Source organism: Danio rerio, chromosome 1 (assembly GCF_049306965.1).
Source record: "Danio rerio strain Tuebingen ecotype United States chromosome 1, GRCz12tu, whole genome shotgun sequence".
Classification (NCBI taxonomy): domain Eukaryota; kingdom Metazoa; phylum Chordata; class Actinopteri; order Cypriniformes; family Danionidae; genus Danio; species Danio rerio.
This window is the reverse complement of record NC_133176.1, coordinates 61,516,937-61,535,293: the sequence shown is the minus strand read 5'-3', so window position 1 is coordinate 61,535,293 and position 18,357 is coordinate 61,516,937. Positions and strand designations below refer to the sequence as shown.

At 37.5% G+C, this 18,357-nt stretch overlaps 2 protein-coding genes across 3 annotated transcripts; both read right to left on the bottom strand.

Annotated features, from left to right (window-relative positions):
* Positions 1–640: 640 nt before the first annotated feature.
* On the bottom strand, positions 641–16,360 carry ggt1l2.2 (gamma-glutamyltransferase 1 like 2.2). Of its 2 annotated transcripts, none has more exons than XM_009295754.4 (14): positions 16,234–16,360; positions 12,800–12,848; positions 12,302–12,430; positions 10,116–10,246; positions 9,906–9,995; positions 9,544–9,733; positions 9,212–9,372; positions 8,976–9,125; positions 7,142–7,278; positions 5,736–5,926; positions 4,051–4,166; positions 3,310–3,431; positions 1,121–1,228; positions 641–1,020 (listed from the first exon to the last, which is right to left on the bottom strand). In XM_009295754.4, exons 2-14 carry the CDS (start codon positions 12,829–12,831, stop codon positions 877–879), a joined length of 1,701 nt encoding a protein of 566 aa, XP_009294029.3. In that variant the 5' UTR covers positions 12,832–12,848; positions 16,234–16,360; the 3' UTR covers positions 641–876. The 2 variants fall into 2 exon arrangements, with proteins under 2 accessions (XP_009294029.3, XP_073764433.1); XM_073908332.1 differs by lacking the exon at positions 16,234–16,360 and adding an exon at positions 14,734–14,779.
* A 337-nt stretch (positions 16,361–16,697) lies between these two features.
* Positions 16,698–17,959, bottom strand: LOC108186899 (NLR family CARD domain-containing protein 3-like). The gene is made up of 4 exons (XM_073909103.1): positions 17,930–17,959; positions 17,225–17,829; positions 16,973–17,146; positions 16,698–16,887 (listed from the first exon to the last, which is right to left on the bottom strand). Exons 1-4 carry the CDS (start codon positions 17,957–17,959, stop codon positions 16,698–16,700), a joined length of 999 nt encoding a protein of 332 aa, XP_073765204.1.
* Positions 17,960–18,357: the final 398 nt, after the last annotated feature.

The window sequence follows — 18,357 nt, the reverse complement described above, 5'->3', positions numbered from 1 at the left end:
GGTGTTCGGGTCCACTGGATCCAGGTCTAATAAAAGTGTTGAAAGTGTAGGTCCTGTGTTTATACACTCTGTCTTCCTCCTTTCTGGTGCTGCTGTTTTCTTCCCCTCCCGCTCCTGCACAAAGTTGCAACATTGTTGAAAATTCAACTATCAACACTGTCTGCTCTTACATTGCCGCACATTTTAACCACTCTCTTGCGGGAACCAAGCTTTATTTACTTATACCCTGTTCCATCTGCGAGTTAGGGGTATAATACTATAAATAAGATTTTGCCAGTGTGGTTTCTTATCACAACTGATCAAGATGGCCAAAAAATTATCTGCTGCGAGGGCCTTGCAATTAATTTTGGAAGAGAGAGGAGCTTCTGATGATGATTTCCATGACCATGGTGGGAACAATACAAAAAACAAATCTGTGGGTTTTATTTTTTTCATAATATTAATAAAAAAATGAGAAGCACATTAATTCATCAATATGATCTAACAAATGTAAAGGTGAAAAATTAACCATGTTTGCTGTTCATATGGCTTGTAGTTGGGATTAAGCAAACATTTGTTGAGTAATTTAACATTAAATAGTTTGATAGTGTTAATTTGGAAAGCCAAAACTCTAGTAACAAAAATACACCACACAAGGGTTAAAAAATTAAAAACTGCTTTTATTCTAGCCGAAACATAACAAATCAGACTTTCTCCAGAAGAAAAAATATTATAGGAAATACTGTGAAAAACTCCTGAATCTGTTCCACATCATTTGGTAAATATTTAAGAAAAAATACAAAACTCACAGGAAGGCGAATAATTCTGTAGCGGTCACTGGATAACCAAATCACATGTAAACACTGATAAAAACAGTGTTAAACACAGAAGCAGCGTTCAGTATCCAGCAGCATGACCGTCATTTCTCGTGTCAGATTGAGCACAGACTTTCTTCCCTTTTCGTCCAATGGCCTGAACCACAGATAATGCAGTATCATGAAGAATATGATGATTCTTCTGCTTCAAGCCTTCAATTACTGCCTGCATTCATGAAACACACACAGAAAATTAATATAATCTTCCCTGTTCTGATGTTGTGCATCTAATATGCATGACAAAGAATGAAGAGTGGATGTTTTACCTTATCAAAATCTTTCTCCACGTTCGTCACATTCAGCGTGATCTGAACTCTGGATGTATTAACAGACTTCTGCAGGTCAAAGCCAAAGAACAGGTGGTTTAAGATCACCTGGAATAAGAGAAACAGAAGCAGCTTTACGTACGATGGCACAATCATGTTTATATGTGTTTGGCACTGTTTTGCATTATACTGTACTTTTTGCACTCTATACTGTTTTGCATGTAGGCAACTCTGCTTTACACTCATTGCCGTGAGCCCTTAATTGTAATTGCATAGCTTACAAGATTTATTTTGACTTCTATTTTTAGATTATATTATATGTGTAATTGTATTTATTGCAATTTCTTTTTAAAACTTTATTTTTTGTGTTAATATTATCTCTTACGCAGACAGGGTCTGAGAGTAACGCAAATTCCATTCTCTGTATGTCCTGTGAATTATTATTACGTTTTGTATTATTAAAAATATTTTCCAAATGATGTTGAACAGATTCAGGAGTTGTTCACAGTATTTCCTCTAATATTTGTTCTTCTGGAGAAAGTCTTATTTGTTTTATTTGGGCTAGAATAAAAGCAGTTATTAATTGTTTTAAAGCCATTTAAGGTCAATATTAATCACCCCTTCAGCAATATTAGTGTTGGATTGTCTCCAGAACAAACCACTGACTTGCCTAATTACCATAACTTGCCTAATTAATTAACTCGATTAAACATATGTGCCATATATGCAATATAATTAATCATTATGTGGCATATATGGCACATCCCTCTTAGAAAACCAGATTGCCTCATTCAGTTAATGTGAGCTATATTGACGTCTTATTCAATCTATTATATTTTAAAATATAAGACATTGTACATTAGATTATTTTATATTTACCATGTATACAATATATAATATAATAATTATATATACATAATGTTATAATAATATAAATCAATATATTTTTTTATATATTTAAGACATATGTTCTCATTTAAATCTGTTTATTATCTTGTACATTGAGGTATATTAACTCATAATTTAACATATATATTTACACTCACATATATAAAGTTGAAGTCAGAATTATTAGCCCCCTTTTATTAATTAATTAATTAATTAATTAATTAATTAATTAATTAATTAATTAATTAATTAATTAATTAATTAATTAATTAATTAATTAATTAATTAATTAATTAATTAATTAATTAATTTATTTTATTTTTAAATATTTCTCAAGTGATGTTTAACAGAGCAAGGAAATGATCACTGTATGTCTGATAATATTTGTTTTTCTGGAGAAAGTCTTATTTGTTTTATTTCGGCTAGAATAAAAGCAATTTTTAATTTTTAAAAACCATTTTAAGGACAAATTTATTAGCCCCTTTAAGCTACATATATTTTCCGACTGTCTACAGAACAAACCATCGTTATACAATAACTTGCCTAATTACCCTAACCTGCCTAGTTACCCTAATTACCCTAGTGAAGCCTTTAAATGTCACTTTAAGCTGTATGGAAGTGTCTTGAAGAATATCTAGACTAATATTATTTACTGTCATCATGACAAAGAGAAAATAAATCAGTTATTAGAGATGAGTTATTAATACTGTTATGATTAGAAATGTGCTGAAGACATCTGCTCTCCCTTAAACAGAAATTGGGGAAAAAATAAACAAGGGGGCGAATAATTCTGACTTCAACTGAATATAGTCATGTAACGTATTGAGAGATATATTTTTGTTGCATAAGGGTACCATGATGACAGCACATATACATCATATTAGACTAGCTATTGTTAAAGACACTTCTATACAGCTTAAAGTGACATTTGAAGGCTTCACTAGGGTAATTAGAGTACAGTTAGGGTAATTAGGCAAGTCATTGTATAACAGTGGTTCCTAATACAGCACTGTCATAATTACCATAACTTTCCTAATTCACCAAATTAACTCCATTAAACAGAATTTGATTTAGGGAAAAATATAAAAGAACTAAAATTGAACAATACGGTGAAAAATTCTGACTTCAACTGTATAGTCCATTAATAAATAAATACTTTTTAAGTTCAGAATAATTAAATAAATATCATATTATCATATCATCATATTATTATGATGTATTAATATTGATTTCCAATTTGTGTTTAATAAGACATTGTTTAATTCATATCTTATTGTAATCTGTTGATATGTTTGCATCACCTGAGCCACAGATGTGGTGATGTTGGTCCCTCCTGCACCTCCGACCACCATTCTCACTTTGTTTTTGCGGTCGTCTTTCTCAAATATTATTGTGGGACACATTGATGACAGTGGCCTTTTACCTGGTCAAAAACATGTCAACATATGCATTCATGTAGAGCAGTGGTTCTTGAACTGTGGTACATGGGCTTTCTTATATAGTGGTACGCGGATGAATCAAATAAGTCACATGTACATGCTACATAAATTTATCAAACATTATTTATATATGAATATGATGACATACAGTATGGTCTATATTTCTAAGGTCCAGGTAACATTTCCAGGTGTTGATGATATGGCTACTATATGTTAATACTTTACATTTAAGTACTCTCTACTTTTTAAGAACAGTTATCTTTCATTTTTAACTTTTAAAAGCACATTTTAATTGAAACGTTTTATTTTTATTTGTTTTTTACATTTAAGCACAGTCCAGTGTTAATGTTCAAACTATTTATAATGTTTAAAGTGGCTGACAATAATAAATATTTTTAATAATAGGAATTAATCTGCCTCATTTTGAGCTGTGTAGAGCTGTAGCTGCTTCATCAGGCCTGCTACGCTACTGTATTTCAATACTGCTCTTTATGGTGGTACTTGGAGAGACATTTATATTCTGGGGTGGTACTTGATGAAAAAAAGTTTAAGAACCACTGATGTAGAGGATTGTACTTTAAACTCCTGAAATAGTCTCAGTACCTGGTTTAATTTTGTTGTTTTTGTTGGGTCCACTCATCAGCTCAGGTTCAATGAAATCCCACATCTGATCATTAAATATAATGCCAGTGGAGCGTGACATCACACCAGAACCGAAACTGGGAGGACACACACATGCAAACACACACATGCATGCAAACACACAGACACAAGCACACATGCAAACACACACGTGCAAACAGAGATGCATATATGCAAACACAGACACAGACACACACACACACACACACACACACACACACACACACACACACACACACGCACACACACACACGCACACACACACACACACACACACACACACACACACACACACACACACACACACACACACACACACACACACACACATTCATGCACACACAAAAACATGCATGCAAACACACACACACGTTGAAAATAATCAGAGCACTTGTAAATAAGTGTATTAAATGTAAAATGTAATTCTCAAACATTAAAATGGCCTTCATGCAGGAACATCGCCATACAAATATGCATGAGGTATTTCGACATGTTGATATTTGCCCGAGAGTTAATGACTCTGCCAAATCTGCCTGACCACTTTCAACATGTTATTAATGTTATATGCCATTGGCTTTACTTACTAGACCCAGACTAAAACTTAATTCTGACCTATTGAAACTAAAGAAAAGCACTGACTGATCCTAAAATATATCACTGCCTTTGTTTTGTCTTGAGAAGTCTGTAAAACTAGGCCTTAAAGCAATACTCCATTTTATTTATTGGAAATAGACCAATTTAGCAGCTCTTCGATAGTAAACAGATGAGTTTTACCATTTTTAATACATTCAGCTGATCTATGTGTCTAGTAGGGTCTAGTCACTTTTAGCTTAGCTTAGCATAGATCATTGAATTGGATTAGACCATTAGCATCACACTAAAAAAACAGTTTAGCTAATTTTCCTATTTAAAGTTAAACTTTATACTGTAGTTACATCATGTATTAAGACTAACAGAAAAAATACAAGTTGCTATTTTCTATATAGCAGGAACTATACTCTGATTCTGGCGTGATAATCAAAATTTAAAAGCCTAGATTAGGGGTCACCAAACTTGTTCCAGGAGGTCTGGTGTCCTGCGGATTTTAACTCTAACCCTAATCAAACACACCTGAATGAGCTAATCAAGGGCTTGCTAGGTATACTTGAAACACCCAGGCAGGTGTGTTGAGGCAGGTTGGAGCTAAACCCTGCAGGGCACCGGACCTCCAGGAATGAGATTGGTGACCCCTGGCCAAGAATATAGCACCTTTACATTTCCCATCAGTCTTAATAAACAATGTAAATACAAAAAAATCAAGCTTTAAATGTAAAATTTATCTAAACTCATTTTTAGAAAATTTTGAGCGAGATGCTAATGGTCTAATCTGATTTAATAGACTATGCTAAGCTAAGCTAAAAATGCTCCACCAGTTTGGCTGAATGGATTAAATGTATGAAATTAGTCTTTTTTTAAAAAGTGGAGTGTGCCGTTAACATTTCTCTACTGAAACACACATATGATCATTTACATTCCACCTGATTCACCATAGACAACATGCACGGTTGTCTCATGACTGAAAGGACAGCTAAAAATAATCAACTGTGTGCCTAAATCTGTGATTTACAGCTAAATCCAATGCAAACTGGGTGTTTCAGAAAACGTACTAGTTATTAATGCTGCTGGTCACCGCCACCGCACTGCCGTCTTTAGCCAGGACAGAGACGTGAGATGTGCCGTGGTCTTCAGGTACAGTGTTAATGTCCTCCTGCTCATCATAGCTGGTCTGTTTGAGGTCATCTTTAATCTTACTCCTGATGTGGTCCGCAAAGCTGTCTGAGACCATGTTTTTGACATGCTGAGAAATAAAATAAGCAAAATATGTAAATAAAAGTGCAGCGAAAGGCTTTGAGAAAAGTTAAGTCTCTTTGCATTGAAAGGGAATGTTATGAAAGTCAATGAAGAAGACAAAATTTTGACAGAAATAAATGTGTGTGAGGGTGTTTGCGTCATTAATGTTGGTCTGCAGATAAACAGTAAATGTGTGTGTGAGGGTATTTGCGTCATTAATGTTGGGCTGCAGCTCTCCATGTTTCCAGCTTTCCATTGTTGCAGATGTGAAATGTTGTTGTGCTGATTGTAAAAGGCTTCAGCCCTCCGTCAGTTCGTCATCACAGCGCTTCAGTATCATTATTATTCTATTATTATTCCCTCCAGAACTGTCTTGAGCATCTGTCTGCTCAACTCACACCTCCAAAAGCCACCGCATTCAATGCGTTTGGTCTTGGTCTTCTGGGGTGCAACTCATTTATTAGAGGAGAACAAACATCACAGTGGAGAATCCCAACAGTGCAGCAACCTACACTTCTCTGGCTCATATGTGTGCAGGTTTATCAAGAAGTGATGATTTTGCTCTCTTCTGTTTCTCATTGATTGGAAATACTGCTTTATTCGCAAATGTGTTATGCATTATTTATGCAGTTTTGCGCACTAGTCTTTGGATATAAATTTAGCTATCATGCAAAGCTCTTCTGGGACTGGTGCCTTAAAACCTAGGTTCCTTTCTTCATAAGTCAAAAAGAAGCGAGCCTATAATCATGCCGCTCCCTCATCCTGGAAAACTCTTCAGTCTGAACTAAAAATGTCTGAGCTCATCCCAATTACGTCTTTTGTTGTTTGTTAAAAAGGATAAAGCGAAGAGTCCATTTCTCAAAGTATGTGTTTTTATTATATTGTCATGTGGTATAGCTGATCAACTAAACTGTATTTTTTATATTTTCTATTTGTTATTATTATTTTTTTTTTTCATAAGTGGTGTGTTGCAGACGTCTTGGCCAGGTCCCCCTTGTAAATGAGATCTTGATCTCAATGGGTTTTTATCTGGTTAAATAAAGAAACATATATTAGATTTTTAAAAATGTTTCTTGAAAATCTGTGGTACATTCTTGATCAAGTTTGGGGAAAAAGTGATCCAAGGATTCCAAAATGTAATGATTTTTAGGGTCAAAGCTCTAATAATGTCCTGGTAGCTGTGATAAAGAGCCATGAAGTGGATAAGTATAGTTAAATTCACCTCAGTGATGTTTTCAAAGAGCGGGTCTCCAAGTTTGCTCTTCTGGACATCAGCGAAGCGGAAAGCCTCTATTAGGCGATGATAGGTCAAAGTCTTATTCCCTGTTGTGGCCATACTTTTCCAGGAGATGTTGTAACCTGAAAACAAATGTTTAATCATTTTAAATTTCAATTTCAACAGTTCACACTTAGATACTGCTTGGTAATAATAGCAGGTTTGGCATGCTGTCCCGAGTGAACCCTGAGTTTGGAGATAATTGAGCCTATAGGGCTTTCGCCTGGTCAATAGAACATGTTATGGGAGTACGAGATCAGGTAGTTCTTGAGAGCTCCCCCTGGTAAAGGAGGAAAGGGGGATCTGGGGTGGATGGGGGGTTTCGAAGGTAAGTGAGTAATTTTAGCCAGGCTATACTTATAGTAAGTTTGGATTAATCTGATTGGCCAGCTGCAATCAGTCATATCACGTGCTCCTCTCAAAATTAGTTAGTGAAACCTCACTTATTTTAAGAAAAATGAAAGACTTAAGTGTGTTTGTTAGGTTTTTATAAAGTTAGAGCTGTCAAACGATCACGATTATTCACATCTAATATAAAAGTTCAGATTTACAAAATGCATCTGTGTCTACTGTATGTATATATATACACTAACATTTTAGAAATATATCAACCCAGGCTCATTCTGAAAATGTACCTCTATATACATTTCTGGAGAGCACCAAATATATCCCAGGAGCTACTTTTTTTTTTTTTTTTTTTTGCAGTTTTTGTTTTTGCGAGTCCACCAAAGGCCGCTGTGTATGCTTTTTTCAAATCTCAAATTTCTCTTGTGAGTGCCATTCATGGCTGCTGTTCTCACTAAAATCCACCAGAGGCTGCTGTTGACTGATTATAATGGTGACTGATTTACTGACTGACCAACTGACCAATCCCTTACCCTCACCCTTACCTAAACCCAACTTCAGTGTTTTAAATAGTAATCCAGAAAAAGAAAAGCCCAGTGATTTCTACCACGTTTTCAGATTTTATCACATTCTTACCCTGTTATTTACTTGTTTATGTTTCTTTCTGAAACTGTTTTTTACAGGATTAGAACCCGGTTGTCACAGTCAACTCCGCTCTGCGTCTCAAGTTTGCCAACATACATATCGAGCTACCGGACAAACTGTTAACAGCGGGAAAGCCATCCATATGAAGGTAAGGGGTCAGCTGGTAAGTTGGAAAAGGAACGGCGTCATACCGTGCCGTAGCATTCGTTTTAAAGACGAAAGGCTGCCACATGTGGCTCTGGCTACATAATTTACGACCTCCAGAAATGTACAGTATACAGGGCTACGTTTTCAGAATGAGCCTGTGTTGAAATATATGCATGACTATTGTATACTATTCATTCATTCATTTTATTTTCAGCTTAGTCCCTTTATTTATCTGAGGTCGCCACAATGGAATGAACCACCAACATATACAGCATATGTTTTACACATCAAATACCCTTCCAGCTGCAACCAAGTACTGGGAAATACCTATACACACTCATCATACACTACACACAATTTAGTTTACCCTATTCCCCTTATAGCCTTATAGTGCATGTGTTTGGACTGTGGAGGAAACCGGAGCACCCGGAGGAAACCCACGCCAACACGGGGAGAACATGAAAACTCCAAGCAGAAACACCAATTGGCCCAGCTAAGGCTCGAACCAGTGACCTTCTTGCTTTAAGGCAATCGTGCTACCCACTGTGCCAACGTGACTCCCTATTGTATACTATATTTGTTTATATATGCTGCTGTAAATATCTGAAATGTGTGAATGTGGCATAAACACATATTCACTCACCCTTCATTACTTTAAGGATCAGAGCCAGCACAGGTCCACCAAAAGGAGCACCAGGAGCATGAAATATGTATTTCCCCACTGTAAAGTTCAACGCATGCTCTGTCAACACTGGCCCATAAGCCTTCAGGTCCTCACGAGTGATGATTCCTCCTGCAGAAGCAAAGATTTGGACAGAATTGCATACTTTGATCATATCAGGTCAGATTTAATATATTAAAATTGAATAATAAAGCAACCTGCAGCTTTGATATCATCCACTATGCTCTGAGTCAGGGACCCATTGTAAAATGCATCTGGACCTTCTTCTGATATCTTCCTGTAGGTTTCAGCTAGTTTGGGAAATCTGATAGTATCATTTTCCTTCAAGACGATGTTGTTTGAGTCGCAAAACACTTCACTGGAAAACAAAGAGAATGAGCAGAAGCAAGATGATGTTATAATTAAAGAGAAGGGAGTGAATCTGGCTCTTGGATACTTCAATAATTGTACTTGTTGTATTGTAAATGTTGTATTGTGTATTACACAGTGATAATTACTTTAATAAATGTTGCTAATGGTTTTTACTTACCACAGAGTTGCATTTCTCTGAATTGTGGCTCTTGTTTCATTGATGGCATTGGCCAGGGCCTTGCCAATCTTAAATCCCTCTGATGCCAGCTTAATGCTGGGCTGAAACAGCTCTTTCCATGGTAGTTTCCCGTGTCTTTTGTGTGCCAATGCATAGCCGCGCAGTTCTCCTGGTACAGCTATGAACAACCCTGCCAATCAGGACAAAACGAAGAGGAGTGATCAGCTCCTTCAAGAACCAAAACATCCAGGTATCATTAGATAAATCTTATTCGCAAATTAACTTTTCTCTGAACTGTGTTTACTGGATCTCTCTTGTAAAGCCATTCTGGAAACTGGATTGGCAGATTTACTGTGGTTTACCTGGTTTTGCTTTCTCTGGGTTTGTACCAAACATGTTCTCCGAAGCGCTCATCGGAGCAGTTTCTCTAGAGTTAATGGTCTCCACTTTTCCTGAGGGTCAAAACATGAACATCTGATAGTCCACAACATGCTCAGGTTATTATTTTTTTTATAAGCCTTTCATATAGACTTCTGACTTCTGTTTGAGTCTGGTTAATCCACATACTGTACCTGATGGAGCATTGTATATGGTGAACACCAGTCCTCCACCGATGCCCATACTCTGAGCATTAACCAGACTCACACACAGCAGAGCAGCGATAGCAGCATCCACTGCTGAACCATTGCGCTGCAGGATATCCCTGCAAAGACAGACAGAGAGAATCAAAACAATGGTGTATCTTAAATGGTTAGTTCACCCAAAAATGAAAGTTCTGCTAATAATCATTCACCATTGTATCGTTCCGATCCAAAGACTTTAGTTCATCTTTGAAACAAATTAAGATATTTTAGATCTCATCCTCCCAAGACAGTAAGAGTCCAGAGATGCTCAAATTACAGAAGAGACCTAAAGCAGTGTCAAAATATTCCATGTGACTGTAATGATTCAACTGGAATCATAAAAACATGAGGTCATCTATGTCAGAGCTGTCAAACTCAGTTCCTGGAGAGCCGCAGCTCTGCACAGTTTAGTTAAAACCTTCATTCAATACACTTACCTGGAGGTTTCAATGAAGCCTGAAGGACTCAATTAGTTTGATCAGGTGTGTTTAATGAGGGTTAAAGCTAAATTGTGCAGAGCTGCAGCCCTCCAAGAATTGAGTTTGACACCTGTAATCTATGTCATCCATGTCAGGTCAGGGTGCATTTCTATTACAGACAATATAACACTAGCATGTTTCACTGCTGATTATAATGGGAAATCTGTCATATTACTCATAGTAAACGTGCACCCAGTCCTGTGGCATAAGAAGTTTTTTATTTGGTGCGCATAAGAGTTCTTGGAGCTTCAGTTGAAGTCACATGGACTGTTTTGACACTGTTTTTGTTTCCTATTTTGGACTTTAAGGGCATATTCACACTATGCTGTCCAAACCATGCCCAGGCCTGTTTCCCGGATCATTTGAGAAGTCTGAATGCTCTGAATTGGGCTCAGGCACGGTTCAGTTGGCCGGCCCTGGCCCGGTTGGAAGAGGTGTGCCAGAGTGCGGTTCACTTGGGATCAGAACCCAAAACTGAAGACGAAACGTGACTTTTAAGTGACTGTGTTTATTAAACTGTGTTTATTAATTAAGACACAAACCCGTCACTGCACCACAGCTGCACCTTCAGCAGACCTCCTTATTCCTGCTGCATGAGGACTTTGTGATTGTTTATGAGCGTCAAAAGTGGCTAATCTGTTCAGCGAAAAATTTCACCGCATCCCAAACAACTAAAAGATATAACTAAAGAAATGTCCACTGTGCTGAGCGAGAGCACTTCTCTAGTGAACAGCGCATCATCGATGACGTAAGGGTGTGAATGCAATGTGAGTGCAGGCCGTCAGGGAAGACAGAGACAAGAATGCTTTGGCCCGGTTCAAGGCAACCATACATACTGCGAGCACGCCCTGAGTGGGACCCTTGCTGTCTATGGAGGATGAGGGAGCTCTCTGATTTCATCTAAAAGATCGTAATTTGTGTTTCGAAGACAGACTAAAGTTTTGGTATTGAAACTACACAATGGTGAATAATTAATAAAAAAATTTTTTTTTTAGGTTTGGGTAAACTATTTCTTTAAAGCCCAAATCACACTGTGCAATTTTGGCCATCATTGGGTTGTCTGAGACAAATCTTTGGAAATCCCGAAGATGCATATAATATTAAACTAGTCTCTGGTCTTTGATTGTTGGTTTGACATGTTGAACAACAGTCGATTCATGGTCTTTGTGATCACATTTTCCTTCTGATTAAAGATTTGAGATGCTTCTCTGCAGATTGACTTCAACTATTATCAGCGTCAAACCAATAATCAATAATAGCGCCAAAGTTGATGATACAATCAGCACAGCAACTAAAAGACATGGGGGGAAATGTCCAAATATTGTCTTTTTCTAATCCTCAAGACATGTTATGAGCTAAACTAAGGCTACAGATTGTTTATATTTGTTGTGGGGGATCATTTCAGCATGAAGTTACTAAACATGCACATTCATGACATCAGATTCACAGATAAATCTCGTGTTTGATTGAGATGTTACAGTGTGACATGGGGATTATGTTTGCACAGTCTCTGATAGTAAATTTCTAAATATAATGCATGCTCTTTACAATACCTAAATGTAAAAGTATTATTAAAATTGCAAAGTGTACTACTGTATTGGCTTTAAATATTAATAATGCAGACTTGTATTTTTGTAATAGCTCTTTAAATCATACCTTCCGATCTCAGAGCACTTCCTGGCATCAGCCGCCACTGCTGCATTATCATAGCAGGTATTGGATAACACAATGCGCACAACAATGAGTATCACTATCACAATGATCACAAGGGAAGCAACCATACATCTGAAAGAAGAGCACTGCAGTCAGATTTGAGAAGTACAAAAGCATTGATTAGTCTGAGATTTAACTATTGGACATGTGTGTGTACTTGTTTTTATATCCCAGTGGGGACTTATACATGAATGCACACAGACTCATGGGGACTTGTGCCACACCGTGGGAATGAAATTCAAGGTTCTCATTGGCGAACATGCTTATAAATCAAACAAAATTGAGTATTTAGGAAAAGTAAACATTTTTTTGTGGTAAGGGGTAGGTGAGTTTAGGGTATAGAGGGAGATAATAATGTACAGTAGAAACATCATGATGTCTATTAGTCCCCACTGAGATGTAGAAAAAAGTGTGTGTGTGTGTGTGTGTGTGTATCATCACCTTGCTGAATTGCTTTTGAGACAACGAGCCATTATTGAATAGTCGTTGTCTACAAGTTTGAAGAGAAAAAAAGAGAAAGAAATTATACACTCACACTGTCATGCACACATTCACAGACATACACTTAGGCTGCGTCCGAAACCGCCTACTACTCGGTAGGTACTGCATTTGAATGTAAACGTACTACTCGGCTGTTAGAAAAGTACGTTTTATACAGTATGTGTGAAAAGCATGAATGGAATTCGGATGTACTACATTCGCCATTTTGTCATGGTCACGTGACGTACTTGCGTCAGTTGCGTCGCCTCACTCCCATTCATGAATTCGCTCGTGGGGCATCATGGGATAGCGCAGCATGCATGGGATGCGCACTCCAGAATCTCACTGGAAGTAGCAAGTTATCTGGGTACTTCTCGCATACTGATTTTACCAATTTTAAAAATTCGGACATACTACTCGGCTCACATACTGATTTTAGTGTACTATACAGTATGGAAGTATGCAGTTTCGGACGCAGCCTAAGACTTCAAATGATCGCACAACAAATGCTACATGCTAAATGCTAAGGTATAAGCTGTAATACCAAAATCGCTGACATTCAGTGTATTTAAAGCTCGCTGCATAGAGACGAATATATTCTTAAGCACTTATTAGTGTGGCAGAAAATATCTATATTAAATAGTTATGTTACATACACATGTTTGGCGACTATATATATCAGACCACATGTCACTTAGGGGCATATAGATTAGGATTTCACCTTTGTAGCTATAGATGAGTGAATCCTTCCTGGGATTAGTGACATCACAAACCCTGAAATGTACAGTATATAAGCCCCTTCAAGCTAAGAAAAAAAAAAAAAGCTTTTCTTACTAGTTTTTGTCTTGTTTGTAGTCGAAATATTTAAATAATTCTTACATCAAGAAGAATTTGTTAGAAAAAGCAAAAAATATAGCAATATTATCAGAAATAATAAATCAAAATTAAGTGAGTTTTTGCTTAAAACAAGCAGAATAACGCATAATAAACCTGTATTCAGTTTAAAATAAGATTATTTTGCTTACACCAACAGTAAAATCACAGTAACCACTATTTACCACACACAAAGTGTGTAAACAGCAGTAAAGTCTCCATCTCTGCGATCTATTTTCCTTTTGCTGTCTGACAAACTGAGGAAGGCTTTAGAATAAAGCTCTACAGCATATAGAATATAGCTCTAGGTTTTAATATAGCTCTACATACACACTGCAAAAAAGTAAATTTTCTTACTTAGATTTTTTGTCCTGTTTCTCGTCCAAATATCTAAAAATTCCCAAATCAAGAAGAATTTTCTAAACAAGCAAAACATATTGCCTTGTTTTGAGAAATAATCTGCCAATGGGGTAAGCAAAATAATCTTATGTCAAAAGAAAAAACAAGATTAATTTGCTCACCCCATTAGCAGATTATTTTGCTTGTTTTAAGGAAAAACTGACTTAATATTGGCATATTATTTCTCAAAACAAGGCAATATATTTTGCTTTTCTAAAAAATGCTTCTTGATATAAGAAATTTTAGATATTTAGAGTAGAAACAAGACAAAAAATCTAAGCAAGAAAAGCATTTTTTGCAGTGCACTTGTCAATTTGTATGTTTGCATTCACTACTTGCTGCTTTTTTATATATTTATTATCTGTTTATTGTCCTGTCTCTGTAGTTCTGTTGCACTGTAGAAGCTCTGTCACGTAAAACAAATTCCTCGAACATACCTGCCTATAAAGCTCTCTGATTCTGAGAATTGGTGGATTATTATAGTGACTCTGTGATTCGTACAAATAATTATTATTATTTTTATCTCCGTGTGCTGCATTTATTGATATTGTGTGTGTGTGTGTGTGCGTGTGTGTGTGTGTGTGTGTGTGTGCGTTTGTGTGTGTGTGTCTGTGTTTTGTTACCTGGTAATTGGTTGTTTGTCACTGGCTTACTGATTGTTTATTATATAAAGTATGACTTTGTTTGGTTGCCATGGTTACTGTGGTCTGAGTTTAAAGGATGAGGTGTCTGTGCACGCGTGCCTGTTTGTTCTTGAGGTTTGCTCTGTTGCTCTTTGGCCTATAGTCTATTGTTAAGCAAGAAGGAAATGTAGAAAGACGGTGATTATATTAAATCAATTACATTTTCTGATGCAAACGGGTTTCTGGTCAGTGTTTATCTTTGTTTGAACTGTTTCCTGCTGAAAAATCCAGCTTAAACCAGCCTAGGCTGGTTGGCTGGTTTTAGATGGTTGACCAGCCTGGTTTTAGAGAGGTTTTGGCCAGTTTCAGGCTGGTTTCCAGCCATTTCTAGCTTGGTCTTAGCTGGTCAGGCTGGAAAATGACCAGCCAAATCCAGCTTGACCAGCCTGGTTTAAGCTGGACATAGCTGGTTTTGGCTGGACTCCCAGCTTGGCTAGGCTGTTCAAGCTGGTTTTAGCTGGTCATCTCCCAGCCTGTCCAGCTAAAACCAGGCTGGAAAGGGCAGGAAACCAGGCCAAAACCTCTCTAAAACCAGGCTGGTCGACCAGCTAAAACCAGCCAGCCATCCTAGACTGGTTTAAGCTGGATTTTTCAGCAGGGCACATGTCCAACAGGTGATAAACCTATTTCTTATAGAGAGAGAGAGCTGTTTTGGATATGATGGATGGGACTGGTGGACAGTTCAAACCAAATTAAAAATGAACATTTAACGTCATACACAAACTGGTGTGGATTTCTCCAATTGGTGAAATGAATGCACTAGATGTTAGGGGAAATATGAGCATTAATAAATAAACAATTTCCCAAAATGTTCACTTTATATTCCACACAAAAAAAGCACACACGTTCAAAACCACAAGGAACGAGAGTTAATATTTCAGGTCGTCTACCTCATCAATTTGTGTAACAGTACAGAAACAATAGGCAAACTCTGACTTTCATTTGACTATGTCTATAGTTTTATCCCACTCGGGTTTGATGAGAATCAGAGTCATGTTAATCAATATCACATCACACAAATCAACACAATAAGACAGAAGGACATTAAATAAAGTGGAAAATAAAGTTAACAGTATACATCTAGAGCAAGGGTGTCCAAACTCGGTCCTGGAGGGCCGGTGTCCTGCATATTTTAGTTCCAACCCCAATTAAACACACCTGAATCAGCTAATCAAGCTCTTTCTTGGTATACTCGAAACGTCCAGGCAGGAGTGTTGAAGGAAGTTGGAGTTAAGCTATGCAGGACACCGACCCTCCAGGACTGAGTTTGGGCTCCCTGATGTAGATGGTTTATGAGCAGTATGTATATTGTTGACTTTTTTAAAACTGAACCTAATGAAATAAAAATATTGATATAAAAGTATTTACAAATCTGACTCTATCTATTTAAAAAAAATCATAAATAATGAAATTAATTAATTAAAATATAAAATATATTACCGTGGCAGGAGGAGCTGAAAGAGAGCTGCTAAATCAGATCGCTGTCTAAATTATAATTGACTTGCAAACAGACGGTTCATCAGTACACGACAACCACAGCACTGCTGAAAATGCCACTTCCTGTTATACTGCTTCCTGCTCATGCCTGCTGCTGCGAAGTGCTTTGATTTCGTAAATCTATTTGGCTTTAATTCAAATTGTATTGCATTTTTATATAAAACATGATATAAATTTGGCCGTCATGGTGGCGCAGTGGGTTGCACGTTCACCTCACAGCAACAACTGGTTCAAGCCTTGGCTGGGGAAATGACCCACCAATTTTGTGACATTCAATAATTTGACACAAATAACAGGATGCTGCAGTATTCTGTCACATAAAAGATATTTGGACACAGTATATAATGAAAGAAAGATATTTAAACAGTCATAGGTGACACTCATTATTTAAAGTCACATTCAAGGCTTTACTTGTGAACATACTTGAGTTTCTGCAGTGTGTAGTGTGGATCCTCCAGTGTGTGTTGGAGCAGCTGGACTCCTGATTGTCCTGGGTGATTGTAGCTCAGATCCAGCTCTCTCAGGTGTGAGGGGTTTGAACTCAAAGCTGAAGATAGAAAACCACAGCCTTCCTCTGTCACCATACAGCCAGACAACCTGCAGACACAGACCAGAGTGCAAATTATAATATAGTATAGAATCCATAACTTTAAATAATAATTACTAAACATGAAAGTCTCACCTCAGTATCACCAGCTGACAGTTTGGACTCTTCAGTCCATCAGAGAGCAGCTTCACTCCTGAATCCTGCAGGTCATTGTTACTCAGGTCCAGCTCTCTCAGGACACAGTTTGAGGATTGAAGAACTGACGACACAATTTCACAATCCTGAGCAGAGAGATTACAGCCAGCAAGACTGAAAGAAGAAAAGCACAAGGGAATTTAATACAAGGTAAATATATGCAAGAAACAAAGCAGTAACATAAACACTCACAGAGCTCTTGTGCAGTTGCTGACGGCTGGTATCAGTCTTCTTCTGCCCTCATCTGATGTGTTGTATTTCTGGAGCTCCAGCTCATCCAGCACCTCCTCTGACATCTGAAGCATGTAGGCGATTGTTGAGCAGTGAGCAGGAGAGAGTTTCTTCTCTGACTGTTTGTCTGATTTCACAAACTCCTGAATCTCTCTGGACAGAGTCTGATCTTTCACTTCCAGCAGACAGAGGAACAGATTGATGGATCTTTCAGTGGAGAGTCCATGTCCATCTCTGATCTTCTCTTTAATGTACTGTGTGCTTCTCCTGATGCTCTCTGAGCTCTTCTCTGTGTGTGTCAGTAGATCCTGGAAGAGTCTCTGATTGGACTCCAGTGAGACGCCCAGCAGGAACCGCAGGAACAGATCCAGATGACCATTCTCACTCTCAATGGCTTTATCTACTGCTTCCCTATGCAGATGAATTACATCTAAAAAAAGAGATGTGTCCACATTCTGCATCACATAAAGGAGAAACAAATAAAAAGCAGCGAGAAACTCCTGAACACTCAGAAGGATGAAGCTGTAGACTTTCCTCTGATGAATCACAGATTCCTCCTTAAAGACCTGCATTAAAACGAGCACGATCAGCATTAAAACCAGCATAAAAAACTAGCAAGACCAGTATAGAAACCAGCAAGAACTGCATGCCAGCATCAAAACATACCTTACCAGGATTTTCTGCAGGGTGGCTCATGTTTAAAAAGGTTTGATGCTTCCTCACAGTTCTCAGTGTAGTTGACTAACTTGTAAGCAGGCATGCATTGCTTTTGGTGGTGGTGTGCTAACATGCATGCATTAGCAGTAAAACTTCTGAAATCGCCCTGCTGAAAAATACAGCTTAAACCAGCCTAGGATGGCTGGCTGGTTTTAGCTGGTCTGACCAGCTACGACCAGGCTGGAAATGGCTGGAAACCAGCCGAGAGGTGGCCAAAACCCCTTTAAAACCAGGCTGGTCAACCAGCTTAAACCAGCCAACCAGCATAGGCTGGTTTAAGCTGGATTTTTCAGCAGGGGGTGTACAAATCTAACCTATTTAGGATGTTTCTAATATGAATATTTAGATCTTTTATTTTTAAGTGTTTAAAAATATGA

Coding starts and splice junctions, on each gene's coding strand:
- ggt1l2.2 (XM_009295754.4), bottom strand. CDS start 12,831: ATGGCTCGTTGTCTCAAAAGCAATTCAGCAAG. Junction 3,432..4,050: donor AAACAACAAAATTAAACCAG/GTACTGAGACTA, acceptor GTTTTTGACCAG/GTAAAAGGCCACTGTCATCA. Junction 1,021..1,120: donor TGGAGAAAGATTTTGATAAG/GTAAAACATCCA, acceptor TCATGAATGCAG/GCAGTAATTGAAGGCTTGAA.
- LOC108186899 (XM_073909103.1), bottom strand. CDS start 17,959: ATGAGCCACCCTGCAGAAAATCCTGGTAAG. Junction 17,830..17,929: donor CTGCAGAAAATCCTGGTAAG/GTATGTTTTGAT, acceptor GTTTTAATGCAG/GTCTTTAAGGAGGAATCTGT. Junction 17,147..17,224: donor AGCAACTGCACAAGAGCTCT/GTGAGTGTTTAT, acceptor TTCTTCTTTCAG/TCTTGCTGGCTGTAATCTCT.